Source organism: Rhynchophorus ferrugineus, unplaced genomic scaffold (genome assembly GCF_030347505.1).
Source record: "Rhynchophorus ferrugineus isolate W39M unplaced genomic scaffold, kcgeb_rfMv2 rfM4, whole genome shotgun sequence".
In the NCBI taxonomy this organism is placed as follows: Eukaryota; Metazoa; Arthropoda; class Insecta; order Coleoptera; family Curculionidae; genus Rhynchophorus; species Rhynchophorus ferrugineus.
The window spans coordinates 1208518-1232208 of NW_027472583.1; the positions used below are offsets into that span (position 1 = coordinate 1208518).

The 23691-nt window shown below is 33.9% G+C and overlaps 4 protein-coding genes across 9 annotated transcripts in view; 1 reads left to right on the top strand and 3 right to left on the bottom strand.

Annotated features, from left to right (window-relative positions):
* The window catches only part of LOC143195458 (disintegrin and metalloproteinase domain-containing protein 10), a 185109-nt gene extending 172251 nt beyond the window's left edge, over positions 1–12858 (bottom strand). The window contains exon 1 of the mRNA XM_076402574.1: positions 12547–12858. Within this exon, the coding sequence (XP_076258689.1) occupies positions 12547–12856 (310 nt within the window). The 5' untranslated portion in view covers positions 12857–12858. The remainder of the gene's footprint in view (positions 1–12546) is intronic.
* A 570-nt stretch (positions 12859–13428) lies between these two features.
* Positions 13429–15967, bottom strand: LOC143195911 (abl interactor 2). 3 transcript variants are annotated; one of them, XM_076403423.1, is made up of 9 exons: positions 15703–15916; positions 15568–15632; positions 15228–15508; positions 14982–15177; positions 14697–14873; positions 14462–14637; positions 14291–14414; positions 13896–14234; positions 13429–13845 (listed from the first exon to the last, which is right to left on the bottom strand). In XM_076403423.1, the coding sequence occupies exons 2-9, from the start codon at positions 15590–15592 to the stop codon at positions 13682–13684; spliced, it is 1482 nt and encodes a 493-aa protein (XP_076259538.1). In that variant the 5' UTR covers positions 15593–15632; positions 15703–15916; the 3' UTR covers positions 13429–13681. The 3 variants fall into 3 exon arrangements, with proteins under 3 accessions (XP_076259538.1, XP_076259540.1, XP_076259539.1); XM_076403425.1 differs by having other exon boundaries at positions 14291–14384; positions 15703–15823; XM_076403424.1 differs by having other exon boundaries at positions 14703–14873; positions 15568–15967.
* Iru (E3 ubiquitin-protein ligase Iruka) lies at positions 15725–17593 on the top strand. 3 transcript variants are annotated; one of them, XM_076403428.1, is made up of 7 exons: positions 15725–15801; positions 16302–16501; positions 16558–16763; positions 16818–16944; positions 16997–17154; positions 17208–17357; positions 17412–17593. In XM_076403428.1, the coding sequence occupies exons 2-7, from the start codon at positions 16419–16421 to the stop codon at positions 17531–17533; spliced, it is 846 nt and encodes a 281-aa protein (XP_076259543.1). In that variant the 5' UTR covers positions 15725–15801; positions 16302–16418; the 3' UTR covers positions 17534–17593. The 3 variants fall into 3 exon arrangements, with proteins under 3 accessions (XP_076259543.1, XP_076259541.1, XP_076259542.1); XM_076403426.1 differs by lacking the exon at positions 15725–15801 and adding an exon at positions 16006–16147; XM_076403427.1 differs by lacking the exon at positions 15725–15801 and adding an exon at positions 16006–16147 and having other exon boundaries at positions 17235–17357.
* A 1579-nt stretch (positions 17594–19172) lies between these two features.
* On the bottom strand, positions 19173–23634 carry LOC143195916 (ras-related protein Rab-8A). 2 transcript variants are annotated; one of them, XM_076403435.1, is made up of 5 exons: positions 23364–23634; positions 22314–22513; positions 22171–22257; positions 21520–21633; positions 19173–21460 (listed from the first exon to the last, which is right to left on the bottom strand). In XM_076403435.1, the coding sequence occupies exons 1-5, from the start codon at positions 23485–23487 to the stop codon at positions 21359–21361; spliced, it is 627 nt and encodes a 208-aa protein (XP_076259550.1). In that variant the 5' UTR covers positions 23488–23634; the 3' UTR covers positions 19173–21358. The 2 variants fall into 2 exon arrangements, with proteins under 2 accessions (XP_076259550.1, XP_076259549.1); XM_076403434.1 differs by having other exon boundaries at positions 21514–21633; positions 23364–23633.
* Between the last annotated feature and the right edge of the window lie 57 nt (positions 23635–23691).

The following is a 23691-nucleotide window of genomic DNA, read 5'->3' on the forward strand; positions in this document are numbered from 1 at the left end:
CATCTCGGTATCAACGGCTCTGATCGATGGGTGATTCGAATACATCGAATGGACATCGATTATATGATTCAAGCAGTCGACAGTAATTCCGCGATATCAATTTGCTCATTTTATAGATTAATCCCAAATGCCATACACTGTCAAAAGCTTGTGAGATATCCAGGAACATTACGGGGCAGTATTTATTTCCTTCGAATGCCTTTTCAACAATCACTGTTACTCTGCCTAACTCTGTGAGACTCTAAATTCTCTTTCGAAAAGATATGACTCAAGCAGACGACAGTAATTCCGCGATATCAATTTGCTCATTTTATAGATTAATCCCAAATGCCATACACTGTCAAAAGCTTGTAAGATATCCAAGAACATTACGGGGCAGTATTTATTTCCTTCGAATGCCTTTTCAACAACCACTGTTACTCTGCCTAACTCTGTGAGACTCTAAATTCTCTTTCGAAAAGATATGACTCAAGCAGACGACAGTAATTCCGCGATATGAATTTGCTCATTTTATAGATTAATCCCAAATGCCATACACTGTCAAAAGCTTGTAAGATATCCAAGAACATTACGGGGCAGTATTTATTTCCTTCGAATGCCTTTTCAACAACCACTGTTACTCTGCCTAACTCTGTGAGACTCTAAATTCTCTTTCGAAAAGATATGACTCAAGCAGACGACAGTAATTCCGCGATATGAATTTGCTCATTTTATAGATTAATCCCAAATGCCATACACTGTCAAAAGCTTGTGAGATATCCAAGAACATTACGGGGCAGTATTTATTTCCTTCGAATGCCTTTTCAACAACCACTGTTACTCTGCCTAACTCTGTGAGACTCTAAATTCTCTTTCGAAAAGATATGACTCAAGCAGACGACAGTAATTCCGCGATATGAATTTGCTCATTTTATAGATTAATCCCAAATGCCATACACTGTCAAAAGCTTGTGAGATATCCAAGAACATTACGGGGCAGTATTTATTTCCTTCGAATGCCTTTTCAACAACCACTGTTACTCTGCCTAACTCTGTGAGACTCTAAATTCTCTTTCGAAAAGATATGACTCAAGCAGACGACAGTAATTCCGCGATATGAATTTGCTCATTTTATAGATTAATCCCAAATGCCATACACTGTCAAAAGCTTGTAAGATATCCAAGAACATTACGGGGCAGTATTAATTTCCTTCGAATGCCTTTTCAACAACCACTGTTACTCTGCCTAACTCTGTGAGACTCTAAATTCTCTTTCGAAAAGATATGACTCAAGCAGACGACAGTAATTCCGCGATATGAATTTGCTCATTTTATAGATTAATCCCAAATGCCATACACTGTCAAAAGCTTGTAAGATATCCAAGAACATTACGGGGCAGTATTTATTTCCTTCGAATGCCTTTTCAACAACCACTGTTACTCTGCCTAACTCTGTGAGACTCTAAATTCTCTTTCGAAAAGATATGACTCAAGCAGACGACAGTAATTCCGCGATATCAATTTGCTCATTTTATAGATTAATCCCAAATGCCATACACTGTCAAAAGCTTGTAAGATATCCAAGAACATTACGGGGCAGTATTTATTTCCTTCGAATGCCTTTTCAACAACCACTGTTACTCTGCCTAACTCTGTGAGACTCTAAATTCTCTTTCGAAAAGATATGACTCAAGCAGACGACAGTAATTCCGCGATATCAATTTGCTCATTTTATAGATTAATCCCAAATGCCATACACTGTCAAAAGCTTGTAAGATATCCAAGAACATTACGGGGCAGTATTTATTTCCTTCGAATGCCTTTTCAACAACCACTGTTACTCTGCCTAACTCTGAGACTTCTAAATTCTCCTTCGAAAATATATGATTCAAGCAGACGACAGTAATTCCCCGGTAGCAATTTACTCATTTTGTAGATTAATCCCACATGTCATACCCGTTCAAAAGCTTGTGTTTTTCTCTTCGAATGGTAAACAACCGCTGTTACTCTATGCACTTGGTCGATTATTGAGGGTTTAATTCAAAATCCAAACTGGAAATATGATATTTTATAAATAGTTTATTACGACTCAGCAGAAATTTTTCAAATAGTGTTAATATAACAGCTAGTTATAAATAAATAAATATTGGGTATGTGTCAGATGTTCATATTGTTTCGTCCATTCCGTTTTCAGTATCGACATATTTCGTTCCACGCCACATCACTAAACCTCCCGCGGCATAAACCGAACAGCAGGAAATTCGTAAATCAAACATTAGCGGGGCGGGAAAAAAAATTAATATTCCCCGCATTTCTTTCGGTTTAGGAATTTTCGTTTATTGCCGCTTTTCTTCGTCGAGGTTTTTTTTTATTTTCGGGGCAACAACTCCCCCGCCCCTATACGGCCTCATTTTTTCCCGCAGTACAAAGGAGGGGCGCGTGGGGCATCTGGTCGGCCCTAAATCACATTCGCCGAACCCTTTTGTGTTTTAAATGCCGAATTAATTGTTTTTATCTCTTTTATTTTGGCGGTTGCTGTGTATAATTTATGATTTGGAGCAAGGCGACGGCATGAGCGGTTTTTCTGCAATCTGGCCGGCAGGAAAGACCAATTTTGTTCGTCGGAAAATATTTAGGATTATATAGAATGGGTATCTCGAAAATGAGATGGATACAGCAACAGCAGCAATAACTATAACAAAAAACATACAATATCTAGCACGGTATGCAACTCCTAGAAGTTCAGCATATTAAAAATTAATCTCAGAAAAAGGAAAACCTGTCAATAACCAAAAACCGAAGAAAACAAGAAAAAATTCAACAATTCAGCAAAAAAAACTGATAGAGCTAATTAATAGTGAACAAAACCAAGGAATACAAAAATATTTGGAAAAACTAACGCAAACTGATGCAACAGAATATTCTCTCTAGAAAATACCAAGAAAGATCAAAAGGTCCCTACAACATAATCCACCCATTAAACATTGATATTACTTGATATTACTTCGTATATGCATTTAATTTTCAGGTCATCATGCAGCCTTTCGTTGGTTACGTAACGATAAGAATTAATAATTAATCGCAGAACTTTGTTTTGATTGTTTTGGCTGGATTAGATTACTAGCTGGTTTGATGATTTAGTGCACCTCATAAATTTATGAATGATTGATAAAATCAATCTCTTCGATTTGAAGTTAAATTAAGAGTACCTTCCGACTAATCAGTACAGTTGCTTGAGTTTGGGTATAATCTGCTCTGCTTTTGGTTTAACATGATGGTTCCAACTCAACTTACCATCAACATGTACGCCGAGGTATTTAGCTGATTCTGTTTAAGAAATCGGGTATCCGTCAAATGATATAATAAGGTTTTTGTCATTTCTCCGTAACGCAAAATTAACATGGACAGATTTTGAGCTATTAAGCTGTATTTTCCACTCTCTAGCATTATTTCTACAGCATTAGCATATATCTTTTGGCAATGATAACTGTGTAGCCGGCAAATGTTCCAAGTACTGTTTCGTTTGTTGATGGCTTATCGGCAGTTTAGTAGAACAGCTACAAGAAACTGATTTCCACCTCCAACAGCTTTAAAGAAAGTGCAACAAATTCCATTGAAAACTATTCAGGCATACGACGATTCTATTCGATAATTATATTATTTAAAAGCAAATGATGGCTCAAAACCTTATTAATAAACCAATATTGTCCAACCCCTGTTCTATTCTAAAACTTTTCTCAATAAAGGTTTTTTTAAAAGTAATTCAATAGCAAAAAAACAGTTTTAACACTTAATAATGTTGCAAATTTATCGACAGCGTAACACGAAGCTTTCGGCGCTTTTTCATCCTCGAAGACGTGTTTTTGCAGGCGCAGGGCAGGGCAAGCCGTTACAACTCGCACGCCTAAGGATCAAAACAAAGAAGAAGCGGAGAAAATTAGAAAGTTATTTTTAGGGCGAACAACAGTCGATTTATTATTGTTGTAAATTGAGCCATGCGTCAAAACTTGTGAATATTTTAAACCTATTTGGAACGAAAACTGTCTTAACTTATTCAGAAAGAGGAAGAAGGGGGACGATATAAGATTGTGTATCAAAATAATTCGTTATAGAATACGTAAAATATATATCCCAGTGTAATAATTGCGTAAATTTATAAATACGTAGAAATGATTTTATAAAGTTTTCATGAGAAACTAAATATTAAGCGTTGAATTTTTTTGGTTGCGTTTAAGTAACCAATTATCATAACGGTATGGAAGTATAGTCTATCCAGTGTGGCAGTGATCTAACGCCATCTCAATTTATGACGTCAATATTGTGCAAGTATTGTATTTTAATTTCATTAGAGAACATATTTACCCCTTTATGTTTAATTATTGTTTCATGCAAACCAAATTAATAATTGTAAACAATGCTTCTTTCGGTCTATCCAGACGGTATGCTTGCATATCATTCTTGACCTGCATGTTTATTGTGATAAATTTTTGTCACACCTCATATCAATAAAAATAAGGATTGAATATGCGGTAATAAGGAGAAAGACATAATACTCTGTGGTCATATTATTCAGCCATCTGATCTACCAAGTAACAGGTCAATTAGCCGGGGACTTGGCCTACCATAGTAAAACAATTTTTTTTGGCAAAATTAGTTTTATTTATTCAACATAATTCTCTTCAAGGGTGATACACTGATTATAGCGACCCTCCAACTTTTCGATATCATTTTAGTAGTACGATTTGCCCTTTGTTTCAAAATAAGCCTCAGTTTCGGCGATCACCTCTTCATTCGACGAAAATTTCTTCCCAGCGAGCATTCTTTTGAGATCTGAGAACAGGAAATAGTCAGTTGGGGCCAGATCTGCAGAATACGGCAGATGAGGAAGAAATTCGAAGCCCAATTCATGGATTTTTGTCATCCATCATGTTTTTTCGCTGACTTGCGACACGGTGCATTGTCTTCGTGAAGCAGCACTTTTTTTTCTTCAAATGCGGCCGGTTTTCGGTGATTTCGTCCTTCAAGCGGTCCAATAACGCTATATAATAGTCGCTGTTGATGATCCTTCCTTTTTCAAGGTAGTCAATGAAAATTATTCCATGCGCATCCGAAAATACAGACGCCATAACCTTGCCAGCCGATTGTTGCGTTTTCCCACGCTCTGGAGCGGGAAATGATGGAGCCATGTTTCATCCATTGTCACATATCAGCGCAAAAACTCGGGTTTATTACGCTTGATCAGCTTCAAACACTGCTCCGAATCATCAACTCGTCGTTGTTTTAGATTAAAAATGAGCTCGCTCGGCACCCACTTTACACAGAGCTTTCTCATATCCAAATATTCGTGAATGATATGACGTAAACGTTCAGTTAATATCTTTAGAGTGTCGGCTATTTTATTCAATTTCAATGTACAGCCATTCAAAATCATAAACATTTAATATTTTCGTCGGTAACAACGTCTTTTGGGCGTCCACTGCGTTCACCGTCTTCTGTTCTAACTTCACCACGTCTAAACTTAGCATACCCTTGATGGTTAATTTTCCTGGGACAGTGTCCAGAAACTCGGCATCAAGCCAAGTTTTTGCCTCAACTGTATTTTTTCCCTTCAAAAAGCAATATTTTATCAACACGTGAAATTCCTTTTTATCAATTTTTTCACAATAACAAAAGTTGCTTCACTCAAAAAGCTATAATTCACAAACTAATGATTCGACAGCTGACAAATTTATACACACATCTTTTGAGGGTTAGGGATAACTAAAAAAACATATGTATTTAATTCCAGTAGCCACATTTATGTGTCAAGCCAGCTATTTATAGTTCTTTCAGCTATTTATAAAAAAAGTAAATTACATGAAAGCCATTAAACACTTCATTTATGTTTGCCAATTAACAATTTGAAATAATTCCCTCTTTCTTGAAATAGTTTCTCAAAAACTTAATGTAAGTGTTACAAGCAAATTGCAATATTTTAACAGTAATATTTGGAAGTTTTATGAGCTCTTCATGAGTTATCTTTATACATTTTAAATACTATATTTCCTAACAATATATGAAAAGATCTTATACAACCCTAAAATAGCTGCATATCTCTATACAATACAATACAATACAGTATACAATATTCAATACAGCTGTAACACCATAAAAAAATAATTGCAATAAAAATCGCAGCCTCAACCGAATTTAACCGTATCGAAAATTACCTCTCTACAGCACTTTACTGGCAAGAGAGGGGTTCACCATTTCGTCTCTGTCTGAAGTAACTGACTAGAGACATAGTCTACAAGAATTCGGACAGAAACTTGCAAATCAGAGAGTACGACCACCAAAGGAAGAGTGTAGCTCAGGCAATAGACTATGGGAAAACTTAGACTATGGCAATCATTCAACATAGGATATACCTTCCATAGAAATATGGATAGCAACAGAATTTTTCAGAAGATCATCAAAGGCAAACTGAAACTTAGAAAGTTGAAAGTCGAGTTTTTTTTCGAGACCGAGAATCCATTAACGATTCACTATATATTTATAATGAATAATTCCATAACAAACGAGAATCGTCAAAAAGAAACGAAATAATTCGATTTTTTAGCCTTCAGGGTTTCAGATGTATTCAATAAACGATTGATTATAAATTATTCTTTAGTACTTCCTCGGCGTAACCGAGGAGGAAAGGTAATAACGGATATTTTCCCGATATTATAAAAAGCAGGGATACGTTTCCGTTTTCTACATATATTTCTGATTCGTTCGAAACAAGGCCGACAGGTTTCGGGGTTTCGCAAGAACCGACTCGGTAATTAGGCGTTCAATTAGATGGGCAGGATCCCGCGAGTCGGGCCGCTGCCTCTATAGCGGCCTCGAATGTTATCGACGCGTGGTGGAAATGTCTTGGTTTCTATATTTAAATGAAACGACGAGAAATTGATATCGGAAAAACTACGGTGGTTTTACATTCGCGCTGTGACATGAAAATCGACGTTTGGTTCTTGGTAAACATAGAAAGACGTACGCTTGTGTACGTAGTTTCTGACATTATTCCTATTTCGACACAGTGATTGAAAATTTCTCGATTTTTTTGGAAAATATTATCTTATCGGCGATATCTATTGGTGCAAAGTATCAATGCAAACAACGTTTAAGTTTTATTGCTTTGACAACAAGACTCTAGTCATAGGGATGTCTCATATATATGCGCACTAAAATTTGATTTTACCAGGTTGATATTGATATATATATATATATATATATATATATATATATATATATATATATATATATATTAATGTATTACTTGCGTTACTATTATACTTGCATATACAATGCAAAGCGAGTACGGGATTAATACATCGGTATATATTTCCGAAATTAAAATAAAACTTAACTACTTAGTAATACTACACTACTAAATAAGTTCATGTGCTTTCGTTCGCTTCAATCTTCTGATTTTCTGCGTGTTGTCCAGTAGCTGTATTGCTTCCACGTTGCTGTAATTTAGCAACCTTATTTTATGCCGAAACCTTACATCACTTCATATATCCATTTGATTTCGATGCCATAGTGCAGCTCTTCGTTGGTTACGTAGTGATAAGCTTTGGTAATTAATTGTAGAACTTGTTTTAATGCAACCCCATATTTGCACACCAAAGATCCAAATTGGCTTTATGATTAACTAATAATTAATTTATGATTTTGAGAACATATATTGTACTCTTCATATATTCGAATAATTTAGAACAACTATAAATTTGATTTATTATCGTAATATTTGAATAATGATAAATAATTATATATTTTTTTGTTTTTTTATCTTTTTTTTCTTTTCAGAATTATTAAAAATAAAATATGTTTATAAAAAGTGCTTCATATTACTCAACGAAAATATTAGGTTAATTTTTGAATTCAAGGCAGTTTATTCTATTTATATTATATTTTGCAAATAAACGCATAATTTACAAAAACTGGCAATGTTGCAAATTCATAGACATTTTCCTGGTGGTGTATTGTAACTGGAGATTAATTTTCAGAATAAATACCTTTCTAAATATGTCAATCCTGATCCCGATCCTCCCGATCATATACTGTCAAGTGATTTTTTTTTATAAAAAAAAGTGAAGGTGTAAGGGAAATATTATGTTAATTTGTGAATTTGGGATAATTTAGTATATTTATATTATATTCTGCAAAAATACGTATAATTTGCAAAAACTGGCAACGTTGTAAATCCATAAAGATTTTCCTGGTGATGTATTGTAACGTGAGATTAATTTTCACAATAAATATCTTTCTAAGTATATCATTCCTGAACCTGATCCGCCTGATCACATATTTTGAAGTGATTTTTTGTTTATAAGAAAGTGTGAAGGTGTAATGGAGATATTAGGTTAATTTGTGAATTCAGGATAATTTAGCCTATTTATATTATATTCTTCAAAAATACATATAATTTGCAAAAACTGGCAACGTTGTAAATCCATAAAGATTTTCCTGGTGATGTATTGTAACGTGAGATTAATTTTCACAATAAATATCTTTCTAAGTATATCATTCCTGAACCTGATCCGCCTGATCACATATTTTGAAGTGGTTTTTTGTTTATAAGAAAGTGTGAAGAAGTAATGGAAATATTAGGTTAATTTGTGAATTCAGGATAATTTAGTCTATTTATATTATATTCTTCAAAAATACATATAATTTACAAAAACTGGCAACGTTGCAAGTTCATAAAGATTTTCCTGGTGATGTATTAAAACGGGAGATTAATTCTCACAATAAATATCTTTCTAAATATATCATTCCTGAACCTGATCCCCCTGATCACATATTTTGAAGTGGTTTTTTGTTCATAAGAAAGTGTGAAGGTGTAATGGAAATATTAGGTTAATTTGTGAATTCAGGATAATTTAGCCTATTTATATTATATTCTTCAAAAATACATATAATTTACAAAAACTGGCAACGTTGCAAGTTCATAAAGATTTTCCTGGTGATGTATTGTAACGGGAGATTAATTTTCACAATAAATATCTTTCTAAATATATCATTCCTGAACCTGATCCGCCTGATCACATATTTTGAAGTAATTTTTTTTATAAGAAAGTGTGAAGGTGTAATGGAAATATTAGGTTAATTTGTGAATTCAGGATAATTTAGCCTATTTATATTATATACTTCAAAAATACCTATAATTTGCAAAAACTGACAACGTTGCAAATTCATAGAGATTTTCCTGTGGTATATTGTGGCTAGAGATTAATTTTCTCAATAAATACCTCTCTAAATATGTGAACAATGCCAACCCAGCAAGCATACATACTTTCATTCGCCCCTTTTAACCTTCCAAAACATCAGCTTTATTGATGACGTTATCGGTGGTCAATTGACACCAACATCCCAAACGAAGTCCGGTATATCAAAAAATCACCGTCGACTTTTAGGATCTTTTCTCGGGAAAGGCAAAAAAAACGTTTGTATCCACAATTAAGTGTAATTGGACACAATGACAACATAAGAACGAACTGTGTCCGCTTATCAATCAATAATCGATTCGTTCTCAATCTACGCCAGCTCCCGATCCCTACTCCGGACGACGAAGTTTTGATTGGAATCTAGATCGGGGGCGACTTTCCTTCATCCCCGTGCCCCCCGACGAAAAAAATACTACCGAAAAGGTTTAGCGCTTTTCGACGATATCAAATACTCCTCAAAAGTTTAATTAAACATTTGTTTAATTAGGGAGCTCGGAGAAGACCGTATCCACGGCACCGTGGCCCCGTCTCGCAAAAAGCGATCCCGAAATTGCCCCCGCTCCTAAAGAGTTGCCTCCACTTCGTTAATTATCGACCCAAAGGAATCCGTATTCAGGTAAGATGTAATACCGTGAATGATAAAAGTAGTAAAACCCAGTGGCGCCTGGTGCATAAGCGCTGCAGTGTTACAGAGCTCTCAAAAAAAGCAAAGAAGCCCCCAAAAAATAATTATATAATCTCACTAAAATACTGAAATATTTTCCATTACTTACCGAAAAGCAAATGCCACTTAGCATTCGCGAAGTCTTGTTGTAATAAATGATAAAAAAAACTGCAATGGAAGTACGAGCCACGGAAGTAACGTGGACCAGTGGAACACAGGCTACAACAGGCTACCGAATAACGCTCCTTCAAAAAACCGCGCGAGATTTCGCTTCCCCGAGTACTACCAAACGATCAAAACAAGGCCGATATTTAAGTGGAGATTTCGTTGCATTTACTCCAGGGCCGCATGGCTCGTATTTGATATCGGTTATACGTATCGGAATTTTACACGACTTTCGGTTAGTTAATAACAATATTGACAACTCTAACTGTGATTATGGCTCAATTAAATTCTGCGTATAGGATGAATATACAGACACATAATGAAAATGTGTCAAAAAATAGGTATGTTTTATCAAAAATTACAAATTAACATTACATTTATGTGTATGATTGAAGTTTATAATTAACAAATAATTGCAGAAATTAATAGGTCTTCAATTTTGACGATCATGGCGGACGAAACAACTGATGTTGCTGCAAAATCTCAACTGGTAGTTATTTTTAGATATGTTCGCGATGGTGAGCCAATTAAGCTTTTTTGGAACTATTTAATTTCTGAAAAATGTGATGCAGAAATACTAAAGCTGCTTCCACAATTTTATTTTTTGGCAATCTACAAGACATTCCTGGTTTTTGTGGGGATGTTTGAAGTGTTGAACAAAATTGTGAACAGAAGGATCCCCACGGCGCTTCAACCCGTTGGAACTTTAATATACGAAGTATTAATGTAGTATATAAAAATAAAACCATCTCATTAATGTGTATGGATGAAATAGAAGATCAATTCTCCAGCAAAACAGTCAGTAGTGCAGCAGCCTCTATTCACCGAACATTAAATGATCCGACCTTCACTTTTTGGCTATATTTTTCCATCATGTGATACCCCACGTAGATATCCTTTCTAACCAATCAGTTGGTTAAAAGGAAGCAAGAATAATTTTGAACGCAGTATTATTCAAGTTCGAAATAATATTGATAACATCATTACTGAAGCGTAATAGATATAATAAGTCAGATAATAGTCAGATATAATAAGCCAAACGACAGTAAATTTGATCACCGAATTTCTACTTTAGAGGTATGTGATGTTATAATAAATTGTGGAAAAGATCGGTTTCATTTTAAACAGCTTCTAGTAGTTGCATCACATTTCTTTTCGGAATACTTTAGAGAGTATTGCGGTAAATTTCCTGAGGATAAACGCACTTCTGTATGTTCTATTTATCCCACACTTGATAAAGAACGAACGTAGGAACATCAGAAGGCCGAAAGGTGTTTCTTAACACTAAAGTACATCAAAACATTTCTCAAAAATTGCCGAAGATCGTTTAATAGCTATTTCCGTGCTATCTATTGAAAAATAGTTTATCTCCGAAATAGGAGTTCCTTTTCCAGGTAAGATAACACCGTGATGAATAATAAAAGTACTAAAACCCAGTGGCGCCTGGTGTATAAGCGCTGCAGTGCTGCAGAGCTCCCAAAAAAACATGTCATTCTTATGACAAAGTGGTTACCAAATTTGCGAACAGAACAGAACGTAGGATGGATTAGATTAGTTGATTTTTTTGTAGAAATCAGAACACCTTAAAATGTTTATCAGGAGCGCGGCTACTACTAACAACATAGAAAAGATACGAACCGGTAAAAATACCGATTTTAGCGAAACGAACAGATTTTATTATATATGTACGCATCGAAGCTGATCGTCATTACAATAGAAAACCCATCGAAAACCGCGATATATAATTACGTAAAAAAACGGTCTATGAATTCATTAGCGTGTCGATGCAGTAGACAAGTCTCCTGTTGGTTTTTACCTTCTAATCACGTTTGAAAACGAAAACGACCTTGGAATATTACGAAGAAGAATTACTTTAACGAAGTCTGCATAAATGTCAAATACTGTTCGTAAATGTTTTGTTTTTAAGAAAAAAAACAATCCCCAATAATTAATGGAAAACTATCCATTTACCTTATTATCCAATTTAAATATTCAACATAAAATATTTAGAAAAAATTCCATTACATATTTTTAAATCATAAAAAACAATTTAATATCATAGATATTCATAAATATAAAGAAATTAATAGTTTTTGCAGTGGATGGTTGTTAAAATAAAAGCAAAAATGTCATCTAAAAAGACAAAAAGAAAGGTATCATGTCGAAATTGTTAACATATTTTCGAGTATTATTTCCAGGCAGAAGTTTCCAGTAGCCGTACAATCTTAAAGTGCCCAAACTTTCCTAATTAATGCCCAACCTGAAAAGTTCTTCGAATTAGAAACTTTTTACAACCCGCTTCAAAACAAAGGCTTGAAATCGTACAATTGAGCATCGAATGACAATTAATGTAATTAAACAAAGTTTTTCGGACCTATCGTCCTTAAAAAAACTATTGCATGCCTTACGATGCATCCGTAAATATATCGCACGCGATATATTCGACGTACCAAGCGAGAAACCCATAAAAACTTGATCATTTACCTTTATTCAACTGTTTCACAGGTAACGGTGATGGTTCGGCTCCGTCCCACGAGCATGATATTAAAAGCCAACAAATAACCGTCCGACTTAAGTTCTTGGGAAACATTTTACCACCACGCCGAGACCACTCCGCATTTTCACCACTTGTTTTCCGGAAAACGCGAAAAATCGACGAAATTTTCCAGCATATTTTCCGAACGAAAACAGGTAGTTTCGTATTGTCGCGGCAACCACACGCACTGACACACGCTAATCTGATCGCGGTGGAAAGTTGACTGGTGCGAGTCGCGTTGGCCATGACTTGTTTCATGGGAGTGCGCTTTAAGTATGTTTGGTTGTCGCCTTATTGCTTGACTGTACTTTTGAATATATAAAAGAGAGTAATAAACACTCCTTTTTAGTTGTTTTTGTATAATACAAATTATCATGATCTCGGAACTTATATAAATCAGTTAATTAGCTTTCGAACTTACGCGTTAATTTTTCAAATACATAATATATTATAAAGATATATTTACTTTAATTATAATTATCTTTCCACAAGACACTAGAAACAATCACAGAATGATTATTAAATTGAAACTCTAATATCAGGAATTAAAAGATAGTGTTGGGTAAGATTATTAATTTTAGATGCACTATATACCACTATAGTACAGTTTTCTATTATTATATATTAATAATTTTCCACAATAAAATACCACAAAAGTACCTTTATTTAATTTTATTAGACTAGCAAGATGAAAATGGATACAAATGATGGTATAAAATATTGATCACAGAATAATTATTTAAAAATTATTAAAATAATAAAACAAATTAAAATCTAATGTTAAAAGTCCAGGGAAATTAAGGGATAGTATCAAAGTAAAACAATTAATGTATAATTTGTTGTATAATATAATATACCATTATTGTACAAAATGTATACGCAATTTAAAAAAGTGCAGTTTAATATATTTCTATAAATATGAAATGTTACAGATGACAAGTATTTGCAGCAAATTATAACAAGAGAAACCATATTGAAAGGGAAAAAGTATTTGTACTATGGAAATGTTTGCCTACAGTTGAAACCACATATAAATAACCAAATCGTGAGTTTAGACTACATTCTGAGTTTATTAAAAATGTTTTAGACGCAAGGTTCAACATAATTTCCAGGGAACAAGCCTGTAATTCCGTCCATGACTCCCTCCCACCAGCCATCGTCGTTTTTCTTCAAGACATAGATAACAGCACTTTCTTGAAAACTTAGTTCATCATCCTTGTCCGCATAATAATCATATATGGCCACCACTATAAAGAAAACGCAAGTAATTCAACCGATACAATGTGTTTTTTCTTACCTTTTTCGATGTAATTTTTCGGTACCCAACCCGGAAGGTCATCCTCGTCGGGAACTATCGGCATAACACCGGACGAAGTTCGGGGACGTCCAAAAGCTTCGTGCTCGTCTTCTGGAGGTGGCGGCGGTGGCAAAGGTGGTGACTGGGAGCCACTCGATCTAGAAGCGGCCAGTTGTTGTTGCAAAGCCTGACTCATCCGGTGACCCTGAGCATGAGACAAAGTGTGCATCCCTAAACTGCCCACTGGCACTGGTCCATGGTGTCCACCCATCATCATTGGATGATGCTGGTTTGAACTCAGCACCATTTCTTGTGAGTTAATTAATGGCGATGGTGGTGCTGTTAAATAAATATGTCTAAGTGAAGGCTGAAATAATTGCAATTACTCTTCTTACGTGGCATATTATGAATGTCTTGTCCTCCATAGTTACCATGAGCATTAGGAGGTGGTGGGGGCGGAGGAGTCTGAGGTTGAACCACTCCATGATTCTGTTGAGTCATTGGGTGGACCATTCCAACCTAAAAGTAGTTGTTTACAACCTTAATTGTAAATATTATATTCTTACTTGTGGCTGCTGTATGTTGGCTATGGGAAGAGCACTATAGCCAGGCCCTCTTTCCCTTCTTGGATGACCCATGGGATAATTTGGAGCATAATGACTTGGGACTTGTGGAGGTGCCACTGCTGGGGGTGTTCTATATTCCCTGCTACCTTTTGACAATGTCCCTCCAGATACAGAAACTAAAAGCAAGCATGAAAGCAACAATTGAACTAATTACAATCGATCAGTAATGGAAAACCTTTACTAGATGTTCGAGAAACCTGTGGTGGAGTGGGTGGTTTTGTTGTTGGAGCAGGCCCCACCATGGAATTGCCTGGTATAGAATTAACTGAATGTATACTTCCTGAACTAGAACCCCTCTGTTTTTGTCTCGGTGTTCCACCACTGCGAACCCCATGTCCTATTTCATCAAAAACTACAAACATAAAATAACTATAACTACTAAAGATTCCATCTTATAACATCTAAAATTCAATGTGTTGCACTTATAATAAAAGACTAATAAACACCATGAAATGCTTACTAGTATAATCAATAGCCTTCCGCATATACTTAATTGGTTTTTCAGGATTTGCTGGTGCTATAATTTTATACTGTCTATTAGTACTTTTATTCGCTGTTAAAACGCCTATTTCTCTTCTAGCCACTTTTTCTTTATGAATCATAACAGTCTGAGAAATATGGTTCATTTGACTCTCCATTTCAGCTAACTGTGTTGTCTGAAACATCAGTATAACTATCACAAATATTCAGTCTCTGTTGTTCTCACCTGCATTTCAAGCAACTGTAAAAAATTAAATGCAAGGGTATTAATTTGGTAAGCAACGCTGGCTAAAGATTGTGTAGTGTAATTTTTTGTTTCTTCCAGAGCATTTTTTTTATTGTCAGTTTGAAAATAGTTTGCCTCACAGTACTCGGCTACTCTTTGCAAATTTATATGATTTTCTGATAGACTACTCCTTCCCTCTGGAATATCCGAGCGTAAAAGCGCTGCTAATTCTGCCATTGTGTCACAATCGCTCACAACACCTGATCCTCTACTTAAACTTCCTAACAGAATGAGTATTAGTTCATAAACAGGGTGTGACTATCGATTATAGAGAACTTACCGTACGAATAGTAATCAACACTCATAATACATTCAATAATAACAAAGTCATTATCATACCACAGGCTAAAAATTATATAAACATAACAATTTATTGAAGAACTGCTGAAAATATTAACTTTTCGATAAGACTTACTTCCGACCACTAAAACTGACAATCAGTACTAACCAGTGACATTTAAATGTCAACAATACAACTAATAGGTGCTTTTAAAGTGTAACATCTCTCTACTAGGTACAGATAAAAGCGGAGATTAATTAAAATTATTACTAAAATATTTGTGTTACAACCGTAATGTAAATAAGAACATATATTTGAAATTAAAGAAATTGATTGGTAGGGCTGATAATATATTGACTAAGTTCACGTTACTCTACAATCTACATGTAATTTTGTTGTCACGGATGTCAACTGTATCTGTCTTCTACTGCTAAAAACATAAAACTATCTGAAAATTTTAAGTATTATTAAAAGAACAATAGTATAACAAAATATAATGGCTGAAGCTGTAGTAGAAGAACGTCCACAAACGAGATTTTATTGTCACATGTGTGATGTAGAATTTCAAATTGTGGGCTCTGTGAGTATATGATTTTTTATTAAATCGTTTTTTTTTTTGATGAGATATCTTACTTATATATATTGCATTACAAAAAAAAAAACACAAAACAACTAATTTTTATTGCAGTTTTTAATGCTTTATGATTCAAACCAATAATGTAAAAATTTTCTAGAACTTCACTTGCCCTCACTGCTCAGATGGTTTTATAGAGGAATTGCCTAGTAACGAAAATCAAGGTACTAGAGGACCAGATTTATCTCTAAATAGGGTATTTGATGATGATGATGAAATGGAAGATCCTCCTGATCATATATTTTTAAATGATTTTTTGGTTAGAAGAAGGAGTGAAGGTGGAGCTTCCCCCTTTCCTAGGTAGATAGCTACCATTAAAATATAGCTCTTAAATTATATGGCTTATATAATTTTAGACCAATGTTAAGATCAGTTCCAGGTCGACAGGCCTTACCTATAGAGCATTTAGTTCATGATTTCATCATAAATTTAGGGGTGGGTATTAACTGGGGAGAGCAAGGAAATGTGCAGTTATTTTTAGGAAATCCAGGTGATTATGCCTGGGGTAGGGAAGGTCTTGATGCCATAGTAACACAATTATTAAATCAAATGGAAACTACTGGTAGGTGTTTTTTTTTACCTTTTAATAAACCTAACTTAATTGGATATATTTTAGGTCCACCACCATTATCTAAAGATGTAATAGATGCCCTACAAATTGTAGAAGTAACTGAAGAGCAAGTAGGACAGAATTTACAGTGCTCTGTTTGTTGGGAAGTGTTTCAGTTAAAGGAGCAAGTTCGGTAAAATAAAATTTAATTTGATGGCATATATCAGTAACATAAGCATCTTTAGACAATTACCTTGTCAACATATATATCATGAAAATTGTATCAGACCTTGGTTAGAACTTCATGGGACATGTCCAATATGTAGGCAAAATTTAGGTGGAAATGGGGAAACTGCAGCACAAAATAACTCTGAACAGCCTAGGGAAAGTCATTCAACAGAAGGTAATAATTTGGAAATATTTATAAAATATCGTTCATTAAGATTAAAATTGTAGACTATGTACAGTCTTTCTTCCACTCAGTATTAGGATCCCGTACTGTGCCATCTAGTAGCAACAATCAAACAATGGATGAATCTGGGGGAAGTAGTAATGTAAATGAGCAGAGTAGAACTGAACCACCTAGTGAAACTCAAACAGCTGCAGGTAAACATAATTAGTTACTCAATGATATGATTTTAATAGACTTATGTCTCCCAGAGTTTGCACAGTCGCTATTTCAATCGACGTTAGGATCCAATAATTTACCATCAAGTAGCAGTAGTCAACAAATGGACCAATCAGGCTCCAGTAGTAATGTGAATGAAAGGATGGATGAGTAGGCTGGACATTATAGTTTAAATGATATTAAGACCGATCATTGAAAATAAAAGTAAATTTGTATAAATTTTATATTAAGTTAACTAATGGTATAAACAATAGGCCATTTCGACACCGATGACCGTTAATATCCGTACTAGCTTATTTACTTTAGCACCTTTTGTTTTTGAATGACATCAAGTTCACTTTGCCTTACAATGGACAAAATTTATTTTATTTATTCTGATTCTTCTATTTGGGACGATTTAGATAGATGATACCCAAAACTGATTACCGACTATGTCGTTTGTGTTTCGTAATCGAAAATAGGAGCAGCATTTGCAAACGTTTGATATCTTTTGACCTATTTCTTAATTTGAGTATGTTTAATATGCATTTTATCAACATTTTAGTTTAATTAAGGTTAGGAATTTCGTGAGTCTGTATCACCAAAATGGTGTGTACCGCGATACACTGCTTTTTGTAAATATTTGATAAACAGTGAGGTGGTGAATAAAACTAAATACTGTTAGAGATAGGCTGTAGTTGATTTTCCAATGTTTGATTTGGAATTTGGTTTATAGCGGCCGATATTTCTTGCTAATATAGGTATATCAGTTTTGTCAGGCTGTTCCCTTTCGATTTGTTTAGTATTCTAGTACTTGTATCATAATTATTTATTGTTAACTATTCTTCCTTTTATTTTGCTGCTGTCGAACTAATTCGATTCTGCTGTACATTATACAATTAATAAAAATATAACGATAATAAAGTACATTACTGTGATTTTAAAATATATTTTACAAATATAGCTGAAGATAGAAGTGGAACAATACACTTTTGATAATAACAAAAATAATAGTGAATTCCTGAAGATATAATTTTTATCATTCCATTTCACATCTTTTCTTAAACCCGAGTTTCAAGAACATCGTCTATACCTTTAAAACATTTTTTCCCTACTCCCTAAAAGTTAAATTCTTCGAATCTCTTTCCAACTATCCTGACCACAATATATTTGCGAATGGATCGAAATACTTAACAAAACTTTATCACTTTTAAAATGATTGTTTTCCTTCTTTCATTAAGGTCAAACCCTTTAGCCCCTCTCCAAGTATCCTGAACACAACTTTATATTTATGGATGACTCTAAATCCTCAAAAGGTCTTCACTACATCTGAGTTTCTAGAAAAATTGTTTTTTCTTTTTTTTAGAAGTTTTCTAAGTTCTTGAACCTTTCGCCAACTATACTAACCTCAGCTTAAACTACATCTGTGCAAATATACTTTTAAAATAATTATTTTCCTTCTGTTTTTTTAACCAAACTTCTTGAATCCCTCACCAACTATCTTGACCACAACCTTATATTTATGAATGACTTCCAATCACTAGGTCCATACTTTTTCCTTCAATAAAGCCAAATTCCTTGAGTTCCTCTCCAACTGTACTGAATACAACTGCTCACTCGCTCTAAGCATGGTTTAATCCTTTTTTTGTCATCTTCATGGCTCTTCAACAACAAACACTGTCTAGTGCTACAGTTTAGAACCTTTAACGCAAAGCCATTGAAAGTGATAGTAATTAGTCTTACAAATGTATTTAATATATAAAATACACTGTTAATATTAATGTTGGAAACGGAGGGAGAAATAAACAAGATCGTATAATCATTTTTTATTTAAAACTAAACAAATTGATAGGTAAAATTTGCATATTTTCAACTTATCACAATCAAAAACGCGCAGGAATCCATTTAAATAAAGGATGGTCCCAATTAGCCTAAGCTTAAATGGATTGAACAGAAACGATTTTTCAACACACTCTAAGTTCGCAATTAAAGAGGCCTTTACGATGTTACTTTTTAGAATTGTTTGTTCAGAGATCCAATTGAAGGAATCGATCGAAAAATCCTATTAGCTGGGACCGGGCATCACAGCAATCAATATTTTCCACATGACGAAGAATATAAACCCATTACTTCTGTGCCACCTGGTATATTGTACATTTTTTTAACAGAGATAGGCAGGCGTCTTGTCTTGAAAAATTTCAACTTGTGTATATTTAATTTCTTTTAATCATTGTTCAAGTGTTCATATATTATATCATATTTCATAATCTATAGCATACAATAAATAAGCTTATTCTTTATAGCTACACATTTCGAGGCAATTTATACTTCCATTTAAATCAAAGTTTACTAGATCACCCTACACAATTAAAAAAAAACGAAAAACAAAAAAAAATTGCCCCGAAAGAGAGACTTTGATCTCCCTTTGTTCTACTTATATATTCTATCGATTTTTTCGTGGTATCGTTTGGATACAGTTCCTTCCTCTAAATATCAGAAAATCTTCAACTTATATGGGAACACAATGATTTCTGACCCATTTCGAGTTTAAAAATGCTTGTCATTGTTGATACGATGGCATAATATTTATCTATAAATGATTAATATGGTGTTTAAATTAATTAAATCAAAAATCGTTTAATATAATGATCATTACTAATTTAAATTTGGTGATATCGAACTAATATTAAACGAGTACATTACCATTTTTGTTACTCTAATATGCATTGTTATTACAGAATAAATGAAAAATAATCACACACTGTAGTCCAAGATTACGTGTAGATTAGACTTACGTCATTTTATAAAAGGTAATTAGTATTAAATTTATTTTTTATTAATGTATTGACTGTCAAATTACGGAAAAATAGTTAAAAATTCATTTTTAATTTATAAATAAATTATTATCCATTAAACCCAACTAATTTTCGTATTAGTACATACTGTTGCTAAATGTATACGGAGACATCTCTTATGTTATATTGTGAACTATATCTCTTCATCTGTTGCACTTTTACTTGCTTTTTGTACATTTTTCTTATCTTGGCATCTGAATGTATCCTTGAACTATGCCTAGAAGTGGGCTGTAACTATAGGGACTGTGTGGCTACTTCGAAAACAACCCCAGATAGTTTATGGTGTCCCTAGTTGTTGAAAATGTCACTAAAATGTGTGTCAGTTAATGACTTAAATCATCTTGTTACCTGTCATTTGTCAAAGTCACTGAAATCGACTTTTCATAATCTAGAACGACGTAAGTCGCGAGATCTCGGACTGTCGCGTCGAATCGTCAGAAAATAGCTCAGAAATCTTTGTCGCTGATAACGTTTTAATCTCTACTTTTGTTTCAGTCTTAAGACGCTACAACATAATGTAAATCATTCGATTGTGCGTTCGAGACAGACAAGCAAAAGCCCATAAAATAACTCGATAGTTATGACGCACCCTGTAGATCGTTACTTTGAGTAAATATCGAACGAAAGGAAACTTGCGATTATGGATATGACACCCTAGATTCAAACAAGTGGCAGCAAGGCATTCTGTGAATGGTTCAAATAATGGTTTAGTAGAAGTATGAATCACAGAACGTACCATTTAAAATAGTTGAGCGGAGAATTGTTGGTGATTAAAGCTGTGTAACTTAAAATTAACGTTAGGTTTTAAGTCTGCCACTCACGCTCTACAATTTGTGAAAATGGTTTGACAAATCGGGCTTGTCAAAAACTATTAGTCCAACGTCATCTTAATGGAATATTATCTACCAATCACAAGCCGTACTGTACGATTTGTATGAGCGTTAGTAGTAGGCTTTGGACATCAAACGTCTTCTAATAACCGTGTCGAATGAGACCTGTATTACCGACTGTGATTGGTTCTATTTGTTCTAAAGACTATCTCACCGGCAGACGGTAATTAATTCTGTTACACGATGGGTGAGTGTGATGGCAAATAATATGAAATATCTATGGCAGTCTTAAACATTAACGCGTGTCTTGGGTACTTAACATGACGACGATGAACAACCTCGAATCTGCAGGTCGTTTTTCGGCTTCAGAAGGTCCATTTTGTCCTCATTCGGTGGGGGGTCTATAAACGGATACCCCTAAAACGAGCAGAAGCAACACATTTTGCTAAAATAGTGGCAAAGAAACTTACACTCACCTTTTGTTCCCGTTTTTCGCGGATTTTTCTAGCTAAACACATAAAACACGCTTCAATATTAATATTATCCTTACACGATACCTCGAAGAATGGCAAATCGAAGTGCTCAGCTATCTGTAACATGTCAAATTTAGCGAAAACGTATAGTTCTCCCAATAAAACAGCAAAGGCACGTCATCAAAATTTATAATGCAACGTTTCTGCCTCAAATTTAAGTTTTCGTTTAGTATGACCGCGATAATAAAATAATAAAGTAAATAAAATAATAAAACAAGAATAACCTAATAAAATATAATTAATTTTAAAATTATAGTATATCTAATACATATGTATTGAGTGACTTGAACTACAGTTAATTAAACAGCCACAATAGTTTGTAGGTTAGAGTTGTTTTATTATATTTACATTCACATATGACAACGGTGTCGACCAAGACAAATCGGATTTTATCGGCTGATTTTGTTACCCATTCGGACGCATCAAACTTCATTGGGTCTATTTTCAACCAGAGTAATCGTAATTCGTAAAATACGAAAGAAAAATTCCCTGAGTCTAAAAGGCATTTGACAAACTGAATTTGGCAATACGTCCAACGATGTTGATGACGTGCATTGGCTATTTTATTGGAAGGACTCTATGTGAGACTCGTACCTTTTGACCGTTTTCCGTTTCGACCAGTCGATCTTTCGATTCGCATTTGTTTCCTGCGAGTACTGTCATGCAATGCGGCGAGGCATTCTGTAAGAAACAGTTCAAGAAAAATATATAACTTATGGGAAGGCGCAACAAAATACCTCCTCAATATTTTGCAACCAATAGGTGATATGGTTAAAGCTCTCCAAGTTCGTAACGTCATAAAGCAAGAGAATTCCCATAGCTCCTCTATAATAAGCGGTTGTTAGAGTTCGAAAACGTTCCTGACCTGCCGTATCCCAGATTTGAAGTTTAATTGGTACGCCATCTAGATTAATAATCTTCTGTTTGAAATCGATTCCTATAATCAAATATAATCAAATTGTTTATAATATTGCTATTTAATATCATAAATTAACATTATTATAGAGTTTAACATAATTAATAATCTAGTTTTGGACATAGACCACATCAAAAATATGATAATTAATTACGTTAACTTATCCAATAACTAATAATTTCATTAGTTATTGTAGGGTAACTTAAAAATACTAAGCTGAATTTAAATATTGTAAATAGACATGACTGTATTAAACAAATCAACAATTTAAGCAGATTTAAGACGTTTATATTATTGTTGAAAGTGAGATGGTAATACAAACTACAATCTATAATTTTACGTAATATCTAATAAAACAATACATTAATCAAAATTAGCTAAGATTGCTTAATCAAACAAGTACATGTATTTACATTTCTCCATATGGTTAATAAAAAATACAATTAACAGACGTTATTAAACGAAATCAACTGATCACAGGTTGTTTGATAAGCATATTACATAACTTTAAAGTTATTTATAGCTATATAAGTATAATTATTAACTGTTTTTATTGATATAATATAATGTCAATAAAAACTGAGAAAAAAATTGTATGTTAACATTTTATGTTTTTGCTTAATTGAAAAACTAGTTCGAAATCTCTTAACTCACAATTTTATTCAAGTATTAAAATAAAAGAATTATTACTGGAGCATTGTATTATGACAAATACAAAAAATATATCTGATATTATACTGGAACCTATATAATTAAAACTTTAATCTATGTGATAATATTTTAATTATAATCCATTTTTTTAAAAAACCTTCTGTGTCCAAATTACTGATACAATTTCTTTGTTTGTACTTTTTTTCATGGCGTTACTCACCAATGGTCGAGATGTACGTTTCGTAATATCTCTCGTCGCAAAAACGATGCACTATACAAGTCTTGCCCACGTTCGAATCACCAAGCACCAATATTTTGTAAGTTGCAGCGAAATCCAGCGCCATTTTTGACCAATTGTTTTTGTCCGGATCGATTAGAACGTTTAGTCTGTAATATGTTTCCTACAGCTGATAAATAAATGTGGAAAATTGATTTTTCTTTGGGTCTTAAGACTGCCACTATGCATGCGCACAGCTTAACATTGCCCTGCTCTTCTTTCAGTTATTTAAATCAATCAACAGCAATGTAGTTTTAAAAAATCAGCAAAT